General features: G+C 42.4%; 1 protein-coding gene across 3 annotated transcripts in view; it reads left to right on the top strand.

Annotated features, from left to right (window-relative positions):
* Positions 1-1,008: 1,008 nt before the first annotated feature.
* Positions 1,009-18,788, top strand: part of CAMK1G (calcium/calmodulin dependent protein kinase IG) — a 41,223-nt gene continuing 23,443 nt past the window's right edge. Inside the window, exons 1-2 of one of the 3 annotated variants that reach the window (XM_081916400.1) lie at positions 1,009-1,319; positions 10,522-10,639. In XM_081916400.1, coding sequence (XP_081772526.1) covers positions 10,548-10,639 — 92 coding nt within the window. In that variant the 5' untranslated portion in view covers positions 1,009-1,319; positions 10,522-10,547. Of the gene's footprint in view, positions 1,320-4,192; positions 4,499-10,521; positions 10,640-14,698; positions 14,851-18,788 lie in introns of those variants that run through there. The other 2 variants (XM_081916398.1, XM_081916399.1) reach the window with 2 other exon arrangements.

Raw genomic sequence — 18,788 nt, 5'->3', positions numbered from 1 at the left:
GCCAATGGGAAGCGGCGCACGTCTCCTCCGTGCCGGAAGGAGTGCCGGAAATAGCATTTGCGCATGCGCGCACACACACTCCGGCCCACCGCGGCATCTGCGGGACCGACCCCTGGGCTAGAAATTCATTATTATGCTTGTTAGGCACCCACCCCTGTTTAAAAGGCCATAGATGGTTTGATTAGCCAAAGGCCTGTGGGGTAGGAATGTTTTTGCCTGGTGTCTCTAGATATATGATGGTGGCACCAGGCAAGCTTCCCTGGTGAGAGCATTCCACAAACAGGGAGCCACTGCAGAAATGGCCCATTCTCGTGTTGCTGTTCTGCAGAGCTCTCATGGAGGAGGCACGCAATGAAGGCCATCATGTCAGTTCATATGGGGAGAGGTGGTCCTTGAGGTGTGGTCCTGAGCCATTGAAGGTTTTATATGTCAAAACCAGAATTTTGAATTGGGCCGGGAAACTAAATGACAGCTTGTGCAGCCAGGCCAAGATATTTGCTGCTACAATTATCTGGCTACTGTTTCCAAGCTTATATCTTGCAGCTGTTTGTAGTGCCTTTTAGTTTGAATTGCATAGGTTTGCTCTGTGTGTGTGTGTAAAACTGGGGTGGATTTCACAGAGGTGTCCACATCCCTTTTCTGTTATGAAAATCTTTCTTATGGCTCAGTTTTATAATCTTGGTGTCTTTGTGCTGGGACCTGATTTTCCCTCTCTTAATCTGATCCATCTCACCTTGGAACACAAACAACCCTTCCACCTTGGCACTTCAAGCAGCCTCTGACTATGTGCAGAGCAGCTCTGCAAAAAGCAGACTCCAGAGGTGATCTAGCAAATGTGGCAGAGCAGTATTTGCTCTTCCCCACCTGCTAAGTATCTGGTGCTACTTCAGCTGCCTGAGAGCAACCAGTTCCTCACAATCAGGTGGTAAAAATAAGAGGACTCTTAAAAGGTAATGAGTTTCCTTTGACAATGTGCCATTCTAGGGACCAGCTAAACCAATTGCTACTGGCATGCAGAAATATAAATTAATGACTGTTGCTATGTAGCTTGGAGTGTGCTGATGACAGGTATTCCGGAAATGTAAAACACCACTTTCATTGCTGTTTTAGAGGCACTCGCAGAGAAAGTGCATTCTGGTGCTCATTCACTCCCCTTTAAGAGCTGCCTAGCTACTATCTCATGAAAGGAGCCTCCTGCTTCCCTCCCCTTTAATCTCACTTTATTGTTAGCACAGTGCCTGCCTTTAATCCCTGCAGACCTGTAAGAGCAGAGCAGCCGAGTCAGAGAAGAGAAGTTGCTTCCTTTTTGGTCTTGAGGGGTAAGCGGATTCTATTTCCTTGACAACCATTTCTGTCTTGCACCTGTTTTGTCCAAAGTACAGGGGGGCATTTTGGCCAGGCTATTTCCAAGCTAGATTTGCCTCTGTGTGTCTTCATCATGAACATACAGCTTTGCAGATTTTGTTGCTTGGTGTCATACTTTACCTGATACTTTTATTCTGGGAGAACTTAAGCATGGGGTGCATGTTTACTTTGCAAACATTTGTGTTTATATGAAAATTAATAGTGAGAGAGATTTTGAATGCCATTTCATTACTGTCAGTCTAATGTATTCCTTTGGAATCAGTGGTGTTACTGCATAGCTCGTCGTCGTCTTCTAACATGCAATTAGCAAGGCTATATTAAGTTTCCTCTTCTTGTTCTGTTCTCTTAACAATGATTAGGACTGCTAGAAGAGCTTGATTTGAACGACGCAGGAAATGAGCTGAATTATATTGTCAAATAGTTCTGATTACATGCATCATCTCTCTCTCTTTGGCTATACGGGCTGAGGTTAAGAGGCATGGTTTTGCCTTCCTTTGCATCTTAACTTTGTCTCTCAAGCAATGTTCCTGCAGTTTTTCTAATATGTTATTAGGCAGCAGACCCAAACAGATCTGCCAGTACCGTAATATATAAAAACCAAGGACATTTTTTTCATATGAAGGTCGTAACACTTGTTCTTAGATTGTAATGGATGGCACATCATTTTGTAGATCAAAGAAAAGAAAACAGGTCTAGCTTATATTTATCTGGGGTTTTGGGGGGGGGGGAGGTAATACTCCCCTTAGACTTAAATAACGCAACTTCTTTCTGTCTGCAAAGCAAATAGATCTATTGGTTAAGCTACAGAAGAGAGCAATTCAGCAACTCTGTATGTTCTTATTGTTGGGTGGCAAAAACATATGAAAATGTGTGATGCATTTTACCTGCTTAAGGCTCTCCAGGGAGCAGTAGTCTTGTTTTATAGAGCAAACTTTATACATTGTAAATCAAGGGTAGACATTCCTGTGCTTTACAAGCATTTGATTTTACAAGATGTATGACATACATAGTATGTGTCTATTCTTCCTCTGACTTACAGGTCTCATTAGCACTGTATTGAAAGTCTTTCCTCTTCCCTTCTCACGTTTTTCTTTCCATTCATCTTTCTTTTTGTGACAGAAGAGGATAATTTATGTTGTGGTTTTGAGCATTTGATTCCCCCTTTCCAGTAGTATATATCAGTAGTCTTTAAGATTTAGGCTGGTTTTAGAGCAATTTAGTGGAAGCATGGAGCAGGTAGAGGGAATATTCACAACTATGGGAACTCGTACTTGTAGCTGTGCAAAGTTGCCTTGACATCACAAGTAAACAAAAGCTGTGAGCCCATCATCTACTATTTCCATAATCACAGAAGTTTGAAGAATGGGTTTCAATTTGAACTAGCCTCCAGCCCTTCTCTTTAAAAAAAAGTATGGGACTGCCTGGTGTCTTGTAATTATTATTATTATCATCATCGTTATTATTATTTATTATGGAGGGAGCTCCACTGAGTGCCATGGGATTTGGCTCCTAGAAGAATTAGTTATATACACTTATACCATACACAAGAGTAAGCCCCAATGAACTCAATGAGGTTTACTTCTAAAAGCAAACATGCATGGCATCTGGTTGCAAAGCAAATCTCAGGAAAGAACTCCTAAATTACCGTAACACAACTAGAAATTCCAAAACTATGTAAACGCTAGAGAAATCTGCAACAGGGTAAGTTGAGAGTTACAGAGATTGCACCACTAGACTTTTAAGACATTGGTAAGCATGTATTTTCTCTTAAATTTCTGCATACTGGAAATGTTTCATTAGGTTATTTGAAGAGCCTACACACACTAACCTCAGGAGGTTGAGCAAAGAGAAGTCAACACTTTAAAATCTGGTTCTTCTGTTTTTATGTTACTCAACAGATGGGTAGCCTAAGGAGGGCAAACATCAGGAAAAGAAGGGGAAGTGGTAGAATTTAGGTGCAAAGGGGGCATCTGTTAACGACTTTATATTTTAGCTTTGGGATCCCCCCTACATCCCCATCCCCAGAGTTGAATATAGTGTGACAGAGGTATCATTCCACATCATGTCCTTCAATCTTTGGCTTTGTGCATGGTTTAACTAACCCGGTGTGGAAGCTAAAGCCCGGGCAAAAACTTTCTCTTTATATGCACCCTCCAAATCTGCTCTGGAGGCTCCAAAGAAACCCCAGAACAGCATGCAGAAGGGATATTGTTCCATCTGGCAAGCGAAAATGCTTACACTAACCGAATACTCATAATAGTGCCATGTTGAATTCCACCCAAAGGCTCTATCATACTACCTTAAGCTCCTTTAAAAAGGGGGGGGGGTGGCCTCCAACTGCCAGAGAGACTTGATGGTGCCCAAGCACCATTAATGAATGCAGCACATATTTGCAAAATGGTTGACAACCGAAATTGTTGATGGAATGAAAAATGAGATTCTCCCATGTGATCTGCTATCACATTCTAGGGTTGCCCTATTTCAAAAAATAAAATCCGGACACAAAAGTAATTTTTGCCCAAAGTTATTCAGCTTCTTTTGCAAAATCTCAGAGGGGGGAAAAATGTTTCCGAGCTATAGGGGCTGGGATGCCAAAATCATACATCCAGATTTTCCCTGACATTTCAGTGATTTTTCCGCCCGGGTACTGTTTGCAATGGCCAAATACTGGCTATGTCCAGGAAATTCCAGACATATGGCAACCCTATCACATTCCATCACATGTTCATTATGCGTTTGTAATATCCATAAGGAGAATGAGGCATCATGTGGACCTTCCTAACTGTTCAAGGCACCATCACCTTGCTTCACAGCTTCCCTGTTTGCTTGCTGATGACAGTGGCTTCTTGATTCCTCATGTCACTGCAGTTCATTTCAGTGGCTTATTCAAGCTATCTTTTGGAAGCTTAGCTTTCACATGGTGTCCATGTGAATTCACTGATCACAAGGTGAAGCATGCTGACTGGAACAGCTCAGCTGTATGTTTGAGTTATGCTGTCTGCTGACCAGTCAGACTTCTCGACTGAATGGCCTGAGAGGAGCAAACTTCATGGTTCCCTGTCCCATTTCTGGAGCAAGGACAAAATCATCACATTATCTGGAAAAGGTGTTATATACAAGAATGAAACTTCAGGTGTGGCAGATTCTATTTTCATGCTTCTATTCTTGTGCTTCAGAAGTCTTGTCTAAAGTGGAGAGAGGGGAAATTTAGACTTTGTCATTTTATGACCCATTAGCTGCCCACCAAAAAAAGGTTGGGTACTGATAAAAAAACTTGTCGTGACTTTGTTTGTTTTGAATATACTGCTTTGAGCACTGACAGGATTGCTGAAAGTTTTCTGCTGTTGTTTACCTCAGAGTTGTTTAAACAATTTTCAGAAAGTCAGTTTTAAAAATTAGTTTCACCCAGTTTTCATTGTGGATTACATGTCTACTGATAAATATTAGCCAGTCTTTCCTGATGTTTCATGAGGATAGCAATAATAAAAAAGACATGCATATCTGTTTGAGAAGAGTTTGCAGTCTTACATTGCAATTCTATGCACGTTGACTTGGAGGTATAGTCTGAGTTTAATGGGAGTTAAGTGAATATGAGGTGGTTCTGTACCTCAGTAGAAGAACATACACTTTGCTTCAGTAAAGTTATAAGTTCAATACAAGTTAAGAAACTTGTATGCAAGGAACAGATGGGACTAAAGCTTTTTAGCCTTGTGTGCTAAGGGGTTGGGTTTTTTGTTACTAGCAAGAAGTATTATTTTTGTGGCTTGGGTTTGATATGAGAGAGGCTTCAGACATGATACCCCCTCACCTGGAGTCTCAGGTGGTACAACCCAGTTCATCACTTCATGTGGTTCATTCTGCTATCTCATTCTTATACACCTGTCAATCAGGTCTATCTTGGCCAGCCCAGAAAGAATTGCCAGAACTTTCTGGAAAATAACACTATTCATTGTGCAGGCACTGCATTTTAATTTGTTAATGTACAATGTTGACAGTGCCAGATTCAAGTTTTATATTTTTGCATTGAACCAACAAGTTACATTATTCTAAAGAAGTGCTGAACCAATTAAATCTTGCCCAAGAGCCAAAAAATAAGAACAAAATACAGTATTGCATTCAGAGTGGCTCTTTGGCTCAGTACTGATTAAACTATTTGAGGAATGAACCATCAGATGACATTTACCCTCCACATTCATTTGATCCTGTCAAAGTTCTTTTGATTAGGTGAACACTGACTTTTGCAATACAGTTCTGTGATGTGGCCCTGTTTTCAGGGTGAGTAGGATTTTCTCTGAGTAGGATTGTGTCTTTAAAATCCAGGTTCCAAATATCTGAATTGCCTCAAATTTCAGTGACGGCAAACTTTCCAGTGACTAAATAAAAAAATTCCTTCCAGTAGCACCTTAAAGACCAACTAAGTTAGTTCTTGGTATGAGCTTTCGTGTGCATGCACACTTCTTCAGATACACATCTGAAGTGTATCTGAAGAAGTGTGCATGCACACGAAAGCTCATACCAAGAACTAACTTAGTTGGTCTTTAAGGTGCTACTGGAAGGAATTTTTTTGTTTTGACTATGGCAGACCAACACGGCTACCTATCTGTAACTTTCCAGTGACTGTGTGACTCAGCCATGCAGTATTACAATTTGTGGTGTTTCTTGTGCAGATTGTTAGGTAGGTCAAGGACAATGCCAAATAAAACTAGACAGCTGCAAGTATTGACAATAAAGATTTCCCTTTTGAATCTGTCTATCAGCATGCAGATAACAGCCACAGAAAGCCATCTTTTACTGAGACGTGCAAGTTAACAGCTCACAGGGGAACATGCACACTTGCAAGTGGATAAAGGCCAACTCACATTTTGGCCTTTAAGGAGTTTGTAGACTGAAGCTGTCATTCTTTAGCAGCTGAGTCAATTTCTCTTTCAGTACACCTGAATTAACCTTTGAAACCCAATGCTGGGGCACTGGAAAATCATGTCACCCCATTAATTAAAGGTGGCAAATACAGTTTCAGTAGGAATTGAAAATCTTAACTACCTGTCACAAGAAGTGAACTTTTGGCTTCTTTAGCTATAGCTATTTCTCCGTGTTCAGAACGTTCCTTTTAACAAAAGATTCAATTAGGACACCGGCAATTTCAGCCATGTACCTGGAGGCTCTCCTTCCTTGGTTCGGAAAGTGAGAAATGGAGTGTGCTTTAGTCCTTGAGGCAATATTGTCCTTAGCATCAATTCCTAGTCTTTGGTTCACGAAAAAGAGAGAAAGAGAATTCTCAAGTGCCTGCGCTTAATAGTGCTCCCAGAAATCTGTTTTGAAGGACACTAACTTCGTAAGCAAAGGTATAACATTTTTTTGGTACATTTACATTTTCTGTTTATCATATAAGGTGCCACTTGCACTTATGGGCTCATTGACTCAGTGTGGTGGATAGATTCATTCAAGGCCTGAATTCAATTATCTACTGAGCTATGAAATTCCATGGATGACCATAGGCTTGTCATTCTCTTGTAGCCTCACAGGGTCGTTGTGAAGATTAAAAGAAAAAAGAATGGGATTGCATATGCTGCTCTGAACTCTTTTTGAGAAAGAGGGGAATTCTAATTAATCAATGCTTTACAGATCTAGGTTGTAAGGCGGAGCATCTGTTTGCATTTCAAAATGTGCAGAATTCCCACATAAGTAGGTATAATGTAAACCCAGATGATACAGAAACCACTAGTTTTTATTGACTAGCAAACGATTATGTTTTGGGGGTTTTCAGATATTGGTGCAGTAATGTCAGTTTTTAGATATCAGTGCAGGATACTCTTAAGCAGCCTTTGTCAACACAGTCACCTCCAGATGTCTTGGACTACAAATCCCATCAGCCCCAACCTGTATGTTCTGGTTGGGGCTGATGGGGATTGCAGTCCCAAGACATCTGGAGGGCACTAGGTTGGCAAAGACTGCCCAAAGACATAGTTCTCAAAATAGGTGCTGTCTAAGTAGGTTTCTAGTGGAGGCGCATCCACCTTCCTTGCTACTCACTCAGGTGGGTAAGGGCAAAAGAAGACACAACTATTAAACATGCCGGAGCCCTGCCTTATTTTTCACCTGGCTACCCTACTGATATTTCAAAATATTATTGTTCGCCATTAAAAAAAAAATAGATGTACCCGCACTCATTATCCAAGGAATTGGTTAAGGAATACACTGTTATCCAAATCCTGGCAAGGGTTCTCATGAAGAGTAAATTTCTTTTTAGGGTTTTATGTCCTGCCCCAGCTTCATGCCAAGGTAATATTGTCTTGTGAATTCTCCTACTGCAGGGATGGGGGAGCCTGTGGTCTTCAAGACGTCATTGGACACCAACTCTCATAGGCCCAGCTGGTGCAGCCAATGTTCAGGGATGATGATGGGAGTTGATGTTCAACAACATCTAGATGTGTGTTTCCCATTCATATTCTAATAATTTGATACATTTTGGACCTTTTTGATCAATTGGGCCATATAGTAATTATTTGCTAACTTAATAAACTAAGCATTTGGGAGCATTCATGGCCAGTATCTTTCTTTAATTCCTGCTTTGAATGGAAAGTGTTAACTCTGTCAAGTTAAGGTTTGTTTCCACTAATTCGTGTCTTGGAATAATTGACAGGGGTATTCATTCTGGTGGCTGTAGAACTTGTCTGGTTTTCTGTGTGCTTGCTCTGAATTCCACTGGTAGGCTATTAAACTAAATGAGCGTAGTCAGAATGAGATCCTACGTCTCTAAGAGCAACTATAAACTACCATCATTAGCATCTAAACTACTGTGTTAGCATCTAATATCCCAAAGCTTTCCATTTAAAATGAAGATGTGCAGGCAGCCACCCTAATAGAAATAGCAAGCATAATCATTACGGTGCATTGTGATGGGATTGAAAGGGAACAGTTTCCATGTGATTATTTCCAAAATTGATTCAGTATGGTAATTGTAACATGTCCTGCTCTCTGCGTATAAACAATGAACAGGTTTAATATCTTTTGCAATGAGAATCCAACCTTGTCTATCACAGTGAATAATAGGACTCAGCCATTAATAGAAATTATGCTTGTGTTTCACATGTACGTTTTTAGTGGCTCATTTCTTGAAGGATGTGCGTCTTCAATAAGAATTGTAGGCTCTCAACTCGGCTAAGAATCAGCTCTCTCTTTAAAACTTTAGCTTTCAAAGTTGTGCTGAAACCCCTGCTTGGGTTTATTTTAGTCAAAACTTACCAGAGCACAGCCTGAGTGTGTGATGCCTTCTTTCAGCCCTGAAGACAACAGCAGAAGAAGGTACCTCAAGAGCAAAACACCATTGTTGAATTCAGTAACGGATGGATCTACTGCACTACTAAACTTCAGAGACAATCATTTTGTTTATCTTGATTGTGATGGCCACAATGGTAGATTGGCAAGCCTTAACTTTCAACTGTTTTAACACTCAGTAGCAACAGCAAAATGCTTTCTCTAAAAATTAGGCTTCTTTTTCTTTTTCTTTTTGCTAATGTAGCTGAGTCCATAGACTTGCAAAACATCCCAGCAAATAATGTATGTGTTAGAGGAAAACTGTCTCTTCCTCACAGTACCTTACTGTGGCCGGTAGGTCTTAAATGCCACAGCTACCTACCAATTCCTGGTTTAAAATATTGGTGTGTGATAGCTACAAGTAGTTATTCACCATAACTAGGTGTTACCATGATAATTCACCTCATGCATTAGCAAAATGTCTTTTTCTTCCTTCATTGCAAACACAATGAACACTTTGTGCCTGGTTAAAATTAACAAAAGTAAGTCCCATTTTGCAGGAATCCCGGGTTGAGAAATGCTGAAGACTGCTGGTTTACAAAACTTGTGAAGGTGAATTTGACCATAACCAGTCTAATGGTATAGTGGATATGGGAGACCAGCCATTTAAAAAAGTGGAGTCTCCTGCTCAAGAAGAATGACTTAGTATTCCTACACATTAAGTTCAGTGGCTGTGAAGCATGATAACTTAAAACAGAGGTGGGCGTGCTTGAAGCTTGTGGAATCTATTGGATGTCTTCTGTTTACTAGATCCCCAAGATCCATCAGCTAGGCTTGAGCCATAGTGATGCAGGTGGGACACAAAGAGGCTATTTAAACAGGCTCTGTGAATTGAAACTCAAGAGAGGTTGTTTCCCGCCCTACCCCATCCCCAATGCATTTCATTACTATTATATGTTGCTGTTTGCACCAGAGAGGATCCAGAAATGTCTTCAACGTATGTGTATTACCTGTTTTGTTTCCCCATACTAAACTCTAATTCACTGAAGCAGTCATCTGCACATGTACAACAGCTGCCTGAAATGTATACATCTCAGCTTAACCATGGCTTCCTTTTTTCTTTCTTTTTTATAAATTGGATAGAAGCTGGTTTGAAGGGAAACTAATCAAATAGGAGTTTTTCTCCAGCAGCTATGGGATACCTATGGGTTGTGGCTAATGTCACATAAATTCAGTTGGCTTCAATCACCAGGGGTAGGATTGAGCTAGCTCTGGAGTAAGTGGTAACGTGTACACAGCCTAGGTGCTAGCCCAGGAACTTGTATACATTACCAGAACTGAACACTCAGCATTTTCACACAAAAATCCCTATTTGGCTCCCATCCAGTTTCTTAATTTCAACAGAGAGAAAGAAAGAGTTATTGCGGTTGTTAAACAGAAGTCAGAAACCCTTGCCAATATGCCTAGACTCACCAGGGGATCTACCAGGGGATCTACCAGTAGATTCTGATCTACTTTTTGCCCATCCCTGCTTTGGAGTACCACTGATGTGAGAAGCAGCCCAATCACCATTGCCCAAATTAGCCTAGACTTCATCACATGATAGTACAGAGTCCTTTGTGGGTTCACATAATTTCTAATAGTTTAGTCTTCCTCAGGCATGTGGTTTGAAGAAAGGCTACAGAGCAGAGAAGGGAACTGAATTACAGAAATGGGCCACAGGCTATACTGGGGCCTATTGAAAAATGAAATAGACCTGCCACACAAATATGAGAATGTATTGGAGGGTTAGCATTAGTAACTGTGTTCCAGCTGCAAAAGCAGCAACCAGGTTTTGTTTTATTTTGTTTTAATCTCTGTAACAGTTTTTACTTCTCTGACACCATTTTGATTTCCTGTCAGAACTCTCAGCTTCAACTCTGGAGAAAATGGGCTGCCAACAAGAGGAGGAGGGCAGTTCCTGGAAAAAACAAACCAGCAACATCAGAAAAACATTCATTTTCATGGAAGCACTTGGATCGTAAGTGTTCATTATTCTTTTTATTTATCTTTAAAAGCACTTATGCACAGTCATTGCAAAGTCAGCACCCAGCTGGAGGTAGACCACTGTTGGTCATGGCCTGATCCAAGGTGGGTTGCAACAGGAGCACTACTGCTATGCAAATATAGGGTAAAATATTAAGAAACATGTTTGGGTTAAAAGTGAGTACTGGGTCTGAGAAGGTTGAAGGTACCTGAGGTAAACAACAACAGTAACAACGAAACCAGTTAAAAACAAATCAGTTGGCATGATATAATTAACAATAATGCTCACACCACAGTGAAAGAATTTTCAGAAAAGATCACTTCACACAGTACAGCAGGGGTGAGAAATGCTTTTCAGCCCCCATTCTTTTATGGGTAATCTTCTGAGGACCACATCCAGAGCCAGAGGCAAAACTTAGTAGAGCAATTATTGTAAATAATAAAACAGTACATTGTGGTGCTGTGGGTTAAACCACATAGCTTAGGACTTGCCAATCAGAAGGTCGCCGGTTCGAATCCTCGCGACGGGATGAGCTCCCGTTGCTCGGTACCTGCTCCTGCCAATTTAGCAGTTTGAAAGCACATCCAAGTGCAAGTGGATAAATAGGTACCGCTCCGGCAGGAAGGTAAACGGCTTTCCGTGTACTGCTCTGGTTCGATTGGCAAGCCCAAGGCTCAGTGGTTTACACCACAGCGCCACCCACGTCCCACAAATAACTTAGGCTAGAATAAATCAAACACCAAGCTTTGCAAATAAGTGAATGTTTTGCTCAACGAGTTTCCAGAAGTTGCAGCAAACAAGTCCCCATTGGTCAGCAGTAAAATGAAGGTGAAAAGGGTTCCAAACGACTTAAAAGAAAAGTGCATGGTTTACTTCCAAAAAGCATCATGCAATCTCAGGGTGCAGGCTGTAAAATCTCCTTTTGGAGAGATCAGTTCACCTTCAGGGAGCCATGGCTGCATGGTTTCTTGCTTGTTCCAGGAACCATGAAAGGGAAAAAGAAACTGGGGGGGGGGGAGCAGAGGCTGCTGATAACCTGCTAAGCCACACCCACTCTAATTTAAACTCAGGGTTCAGATTAACCCTTTCATGCACACAAGTGCGAGTCAGTAACTGTATATTACAAAAGAAGGAAGGCTGGTGTGGGGTGTGACCTGGGAGGAGAGAGTATGACTGGGGAAAGGGGGTGTCCTAAGGAGAGTTCCATGAACATAAGAGTGCATAATGGGTGTCATTATGGCCACCAGACTTCCCTCAATTTGAGCACGACCCACCATTAGCGTGGAAAGGAAAACCCCACTCTCACTCTCTGATAACAACAAACATGACCAAAGAGGCAGACAGTCAACTACAAATTCCCTCTGAAAGCCATGTGGATCAGACAGCAACTATACCAGTATAAATACAGCACAGCCCTAACTCCCAGCAGCCTCAGCCAGCATGGCCAATGGTCACAGATGAGAGGAGGAGGAGTCTGGAGGGCCACAGGTTCCCCCCTCCCTGTGTGATGTCTAGTTAAGTTATAAGATGCAGTAGAAATCTTTTGTAGAGCTTGCAGTCTTCATTTCTTACTGCCTGCTTCATTCCAGCTGAGTGTTTACAGAGTCATTTTACTTGCTTTCCCCCTTTCTTGCCCCCCTTTTTCCATTCTGTTTGACAAACACAATCAGTGAGTTTCATAAGGACCTGTGCCCCAATTGCAGCTGCCACAGCCTCTTGATTATGATTACATGGCTGAGTGGTCAAAAGATTTCTCCTTCACACATTACATCCTCTTTAATTCTGCCATGGCATTTAAGTGACTCCAATATTGTGCCACAAGTGTCATTTTTCTCCTCCCTCAAGCCCGTGAGGGGTCTGCTTGTCTTCGCAATTATCCCTGCCTACCAAGATTCATTTTGCTCATAATGGATTTTTAAAAACACTTTACTCACTGCCACTGTGTCAATTTACATTTTCCCAATAGGCTTCCTTTTTTTAAAGTGTCTCAACAATGTCCCAAATTGCCTTTAGAAAGCCCCAGCCCTTATAAAAACCTTTGTATTTCAACTCTTACTTGCATCTCGACCAGGACAAATTACTGAACTGCTGATGATTTTCCCCGTGAGCAAAATTTGCATTTGGATGTATCCTAAAATGAACAAGAGGCACTTTAATCTTAAAAGCTATCAACTGGTTGAAAAGTATTTGTTGTTTTGAAATACTTATGTAGAAACAGGGTCTAGGCAGGGTTGGGTATCCTGTACGTAGACTGGGCCCTCTGTGGCACTTACGAAAGAAGATGCAAGTTTGCATAAAAGTTGCATATGCTTTATGTCACATGCAATGTTGTAGCTTCTCTTGCTGGTTGGGGGGAGCAACCCCAAATACATCAAGGTCACAAGCAAAGTAGTAAAATGTAGGAATAACGGAGATGATAGGAGATTGGATGCAGGTGAGCTGTGCAGAAGCACGCTGGCAAGCATTTTCCAAGCAAGCTGCCGGCTAGCTCTGTAGAGGCTCCTTTTATTATCAGAAGTCAACAATTGGAAACAGTAGTGAAACCACCCTGAACGTATTTCCATCTAAGCACATTTCCAGCATTAGCAAATACACGTGTCAGCAGGTGTTTCCCTAAAATGTTCCCCAATACTTGATTACGTCTGCGTCCCCAGTCATGCTCCAGCCAAGTGTTATGTTAAACAAATCTGTGAGAGGACAAACGGTTAAGGGGAAAACCCTGTTTTCTAGCCAAGAAGGCAAAAGGTCAGGGAAAGCAGGTGCAACGCTCCTTGACATACTGTTTCATGTCTGGTGCGAGGTTTGCCTTCACAAAGTGGAGCGTTACCTCCACATCAAGATGTCCAACAGAGAGAATATCAACAGCATACCTTCCAACACAATGTGGCCCAAATCTGGAACACCATCTTCCAGGTCCACACTCCTGGGTTAGTCACGTGACCTGTGCAAGATCACAGTCCCCAAAAGGCACTTTTGGGAGCAGCTCCACACCCCCAAAAAGTGCAGCTTGAAATTGCAAAAGACTGTGGTGTCCATTTTGGCCACCGTCCTTTCGCAAGAAAAAAAAATGATGTCCCTTTTTTCTGGGGTGCTTGATGGGTATGCAACAGGTGAAGCTTGCCCCATATTTGTAGTTCCAAAAGGCTTATTCCGCTTAATATATTTCTGTCCCCTAGCTGTTAAAGGCATAAGAGCCCTGCTTGCTTCTAATACCAACCCTTAACCATGCAAAGAAGTCAAGTTTCATGTGTTGTCAATGAGTTATGTTACTGCAGGTCAGGTATGGGGAACTTGTGGCCCTCCACACGCTGCTGAAACTACAACTCCCATCATCCCAAGCCATTTGCCATGCCAGCTGAGGGCTGTAGTTCAGCAACATCTGGAGGGCCAAATAGGTTGTTTTATATTTAAAAGCTGATTGTTATTTCTGGCTAATCAGAAATCGGCTTGTAGCTCTCCTGTTACTGAAGTCAATTGCGGCTTGTACATTGCTGCAACAGGCAACTGAAGTGCAAGAGGCGAAGGAAATTCCAAAATAAACAGCCCCTGCGCAACGTACCAAGCCTCCCTTCGACTTTATAACAAAGTTATAAACAGCCAGTGGCAGTGTGGGCCTATAATGGAAAATGATACAAGAATTCTGAGCAAAACTGAAATATAATTGATACGGTTAAATGAAAGCTTCATTTGCTACAGAGAGAGAAAGCAAAACCCTATTTCAAGGATTTGAAACTTATAAATTTACCTGACTTTGAATAGCGATGGAACTGGAGCTTTGGTTTTAAAAGAATATACAGAGGTCTGTTCCTTTAAATGCTTTTAAAATATATTGGGTGTATAGCCTGTCTTTTTCACTTATGCTTTCATGAACACATGTTCTAAGCTGGTGATGCATCGATGGTTAGTCACCCCAGGGATGAGATCAGTTATCCAGAGCCAGTACCCTGCAGTGCAATACAGAAGGAAGGCAAGAGAAAGCTTTTGTTTCCTCTGCGCCAGCTTGTTGATTCAAGTAGTCTAAATGTGGGGCTGTAATTATCTTAAACTGTTTAGAAATGAAAGATAGAACAGATGCCGGAGCATCTGAGCTGTGGGCTGCTGATTTCCTACTGTCTTCAGTTACGAGGAAAGATGCTGCTAGAAATTCTGACTCCTTCCCCGATGCAGTGGGCGTTTCGGTGGGGAAGCGTTACTGGAAAGGGCAGGTAAGAGAATAAAATAAAGTGCAAGATGGAGACAAGAGCACCCAGAATCTCATCAAAACGCCACCATTCTGAGCTGTTCACACGCCACATGTGTGTAGGTGCGCTGTGAAACCGTGGAACCTGCTGGTTCTTCATTTGTGATCCTAAGTTAATAGGCTTCTGTTCTCTTTTTTTAAAAAAAGCAGCACATTAGTTTTCCAGACCTCATAAAAAAAGAAAAAGAAACCAGGCATAGTGAGCTGAGCGCAGGCCATGCTGAGGATCAACATGGATTAGACAACGTTCTCAGAATTAGCCATTAAATACATAGCATTTTAAAAAGTTGGTAGTGGGTGTGGTGGATCAGTCATCTGGCCTATGGGGCTGTTAGGGGCCTTTGCCACAGATGCAGTCCTGATCCAGATCAGAGCCCCCATATCTACTATTTGCATTGGGAGAAAACTTCCCTTGGTGTGACTATGAACTTTTCTTCCAATGCAAATATGAGGCACAAGGTGGCCGATTGGGATCACAGGGTTGCAGCCAACGAAGTTTTACTCAGAGTAAACCCACTATGACCAATGGGTCCCAAGTTCATTGTGTTCTTTAATTTCAATGGTTCTACTCTGTGTAGGAGTAGCATTGGGTGCAACCCCTAGAAGGTGGCAAAAGATTAGAGGCCTCTACCCGCTGCACCACAGTCTTGATTTAGATTGTGTGGGGTAGCATGCTTATGACTTAGTGCAATTGCTAATTGTGGGGATACCATCTTGTCTAGCCTTGCCTTCAAATACACAAAGGAAACAGGAATGAATATGGCTTATTCTGCACAGTTCTTAACAGTAGTATTGGTAGCAGACATTATGCCACCCCCCCCAAAGTACTGTTTATGTTAGAGGAAGGTTCAGCTGTGCTGTGCAAATTATGGGTTGTTGAGGGCAAGTATCATCTAGGAACTGGCATGTGTTGCATCCTGATATCCATGAAGAACCGTTTAGCCAAAGAAGTGAATCAATAATGAGTATACATCCTATTTTCTTTCCATATACCTTTTTTGTTGTTGTTGTTATGCACAACATCCATATGCCAGTGCTTGTCACAGTTTCAGCCATCTACTGTCAACTGGGACAGCCAAGTTGGCAACAGAAATACCTGCAAGGAATACCAAATGCAAGTTGCCCCATGCAGATATTTCCCAGATAGACCCTCTGTCTCTACCAGCCCATCTGACTACAACCCACAAGCCCAGTAGATTAAGTGCTGCTGAAAGAAACTACAGGGTTTCTCTGAAGATCATATCCATGGAGATGGCTTAAAGAGAGCTCTTGTTGAGTCATGCAACAAGGGAGGAGCAAAAGAGAGTGGATAAGAATCTGCTGTGCTTTGCTGTGTCCCTGCACACCACCATCACTAACCAGTGTGATCACTAAAAAGAAAGTAAGAATAGGCTGCACATTCTAAGACCTCCCAAGCCATTGGCTGAACTGCTGTGATGTCATGTAAGCCTAGAAATCAAAGAAATTAGCCTCTCTCCACCAGTGGTTGAGTTACTGTGGTGTCATGGGATGCTTACAAGATGAAGAAGACAAGGCATACATAGTCTTTAACTGCTGCTCCTTCACTGGCTAAGACTCACAGATTCCACTGTTAGTGGAAGAACACTAAGAAGGAGACTGTCCCTATCACCACCTTTTTACATAACCTGGTGTCAGGGAACTGACATCGGAGCCAGAAGTGGAGGCAAGGCTCCCAAGCGATGCCGGAGAAGGGCCAAGCAGGGAGAGAGGGAACTCATCGGCTGGGGAAGGAAATCAGCGTAACACCAGGGATAAAGGGGGGCGGATGGGGGAATCGGAGAGGGGGCTCCAGGACTCTTCGCCGGAGACCAGCGGGGAGAGCACAGGTCCTCCGCTGCCCACACCCACCCTGCGCAGAAGACTTCCGCACAGGGAAAGTAGGCGTAGACTTGGCGTCAAAGAACTTCTTTGCTGGAAGAAGTTCAAGAAACGCCCACTGACGGATTCTGCTAGCGACTGAACAGCCACGAAGTGAAGGGCTGTCCAGCCAGGAAAGTTTTAACCAGGCTACCTAGCCAGGAGTGGCGGCAACTTACGCACGAGCAACCCCATATAACCATTACACCTGGTTAATGATATTATTCTTATTGCTCTTATGTATCTCCTCCAGGGCCCTTTTGGCCAAAGAGCAGAATAAAAAAAGTTTAGTACCTGAGGAGTTCAAGATGTCTCATAAAAGGGCCTATAGACAGGATCTGTTTGGTCGAAAAAGCAATGTTAAGTGTGTGTGTGTGTATGAGAAAGTGTGTGTATTTGCTTGCAGGAAAAGACAGAGGGACTACATGTTCAGGTTTGTTTTTTAAGGTCTCTAGCTTATTTAAACTTCAATTTACTTTTGCATCGTTGTAGCATCAAGATGAGGTAAATAGGCAGGTGGGCGTACTGAATGGAAAATGTAGCTGAAGGATAAAGAATATGACATTTTTTATCCAGATGGCTTTGAATTATGTTTCCTCTTTGAAAATGACACTAAGGTCTGTGAATGGGGGAAGAGAAACCACAAACACTGCAAAAAGTTAACCATCGATGTAACGTTAAAAATGCTTTGGAGAAACCGCTGACTTTGTCTCCCAGAGAACATTAGGGATCCCTTCCCAATAAATGCACCATGCGGGTTGTAGAATGCATTTCCTCATGGCTGAAGGACAGCTCTGGGAGAATCTTGCTTCAGAAGTGTGAAGCTCCTGTGGAGATGTCGGTAGAGTAGCCATTACCAGCTGCAAGGGCTACTCAGGTGGTGAGAATAAATCACGACTGACCTGTAAAATAGACAGCACTATCTCGGCTGCCCATGTGTTTAGCTGCCTGCAAAAAAGCCTTTAATAAGATTGCAAGCTTTAAAACAGTTAAAAATACACTTCCTGCCATAGACCTGAAAGCTGCGATGGGTGTTCATTTATCAGGTCTTAATTAAGCCTAGCTAGTAGGCTGATCAAGAACTGGACAACTAAGGTCGGAGGCCAAAAAAGAAAGTTTCTGCTGTGGCTGAAATAACTGGTCATTTCCCACCCATTGTTTGACTGCAGGATTTTGATGAACCTGCTGGTGCATGATCCATATAGGTGAGCAGCCTGGCATGCACAATATAAAATAACACAAGCAGAAATGCAAACTGCATCATCCTAGAGCTACTCCAGCCACAACAAGAAGTTTTCAACCTGGGCTCTGTCCCAGGGCGCCAACTCTTGCATCTGACATGAGCTAATTTTATGCAAATCTGTGGCCTCTCCTGTCATATTTATTACTGTTGAATTTCCTGTGTTTATTCATTTATTTATTAAGTGTAGATGTTGACCTTCATCCAAAAATCATAGGGTATTTTATTCTGAGCTTCTTTGCAGAGCAGGCCATGTCAGAAGATGTGCAAGAGAGACTAGATGGGTGTGATGCTTCTAGCATTGCAGGGGGCAGGAGGCGGGAGAGAGGGCATCTCTTGAATTATGCCATCCCAGCCTCTGTGTAGTAAAGATGCCCTTGAATTTGGGGAACCCTTGAATTTGGGGGACCCTTCTGCCAATGAGCATGCAGATTCTATCATTATTCCCTCAGCACAGCCTGACCACTAACACAAGGGTGTCCAGAGAAACGCCTGACCAAAAGTGTGATGTGCTGGAACCAACCTGAAGCTCATCCCATTCTAGTCCTATAGTCACTTTCTGAATCAGTGGAGTAGAAAATAGCAAGGGAAAGCAAAGGGCCAAGACACCAGCGGTTGGATGTGTATTAGATTTGCCTTGGTAGTTCAGTCAGTAGAGCATAAGACTCTTAATCTCAGGGCGGTGGGTTTGAGCAAAAGATTCCTTCATTGCAGGGAGTTGGACTAGATGACCCTCGCCGTCCCTTCCAATTCTACAATTCTGTGATTCTAGATATGCATCCAAC

This window comes from Podarcis melisellensis (genome assembly GCF_964234715.1).
Source record: "Podarcis melisellensis genome assembly, chromosome: 6".
Classification (NCBI taxonomy): Eukaryota; Metazoa; Chordata; class Lepidosauria; order Squamata; family Lacertidae; genus Podarcis; species Podarcis melisellensis.
Note: the sequence above shows the minus strand (reverse complement) of the source record. Positions and strands in the feature narration are given on the sequence as shown.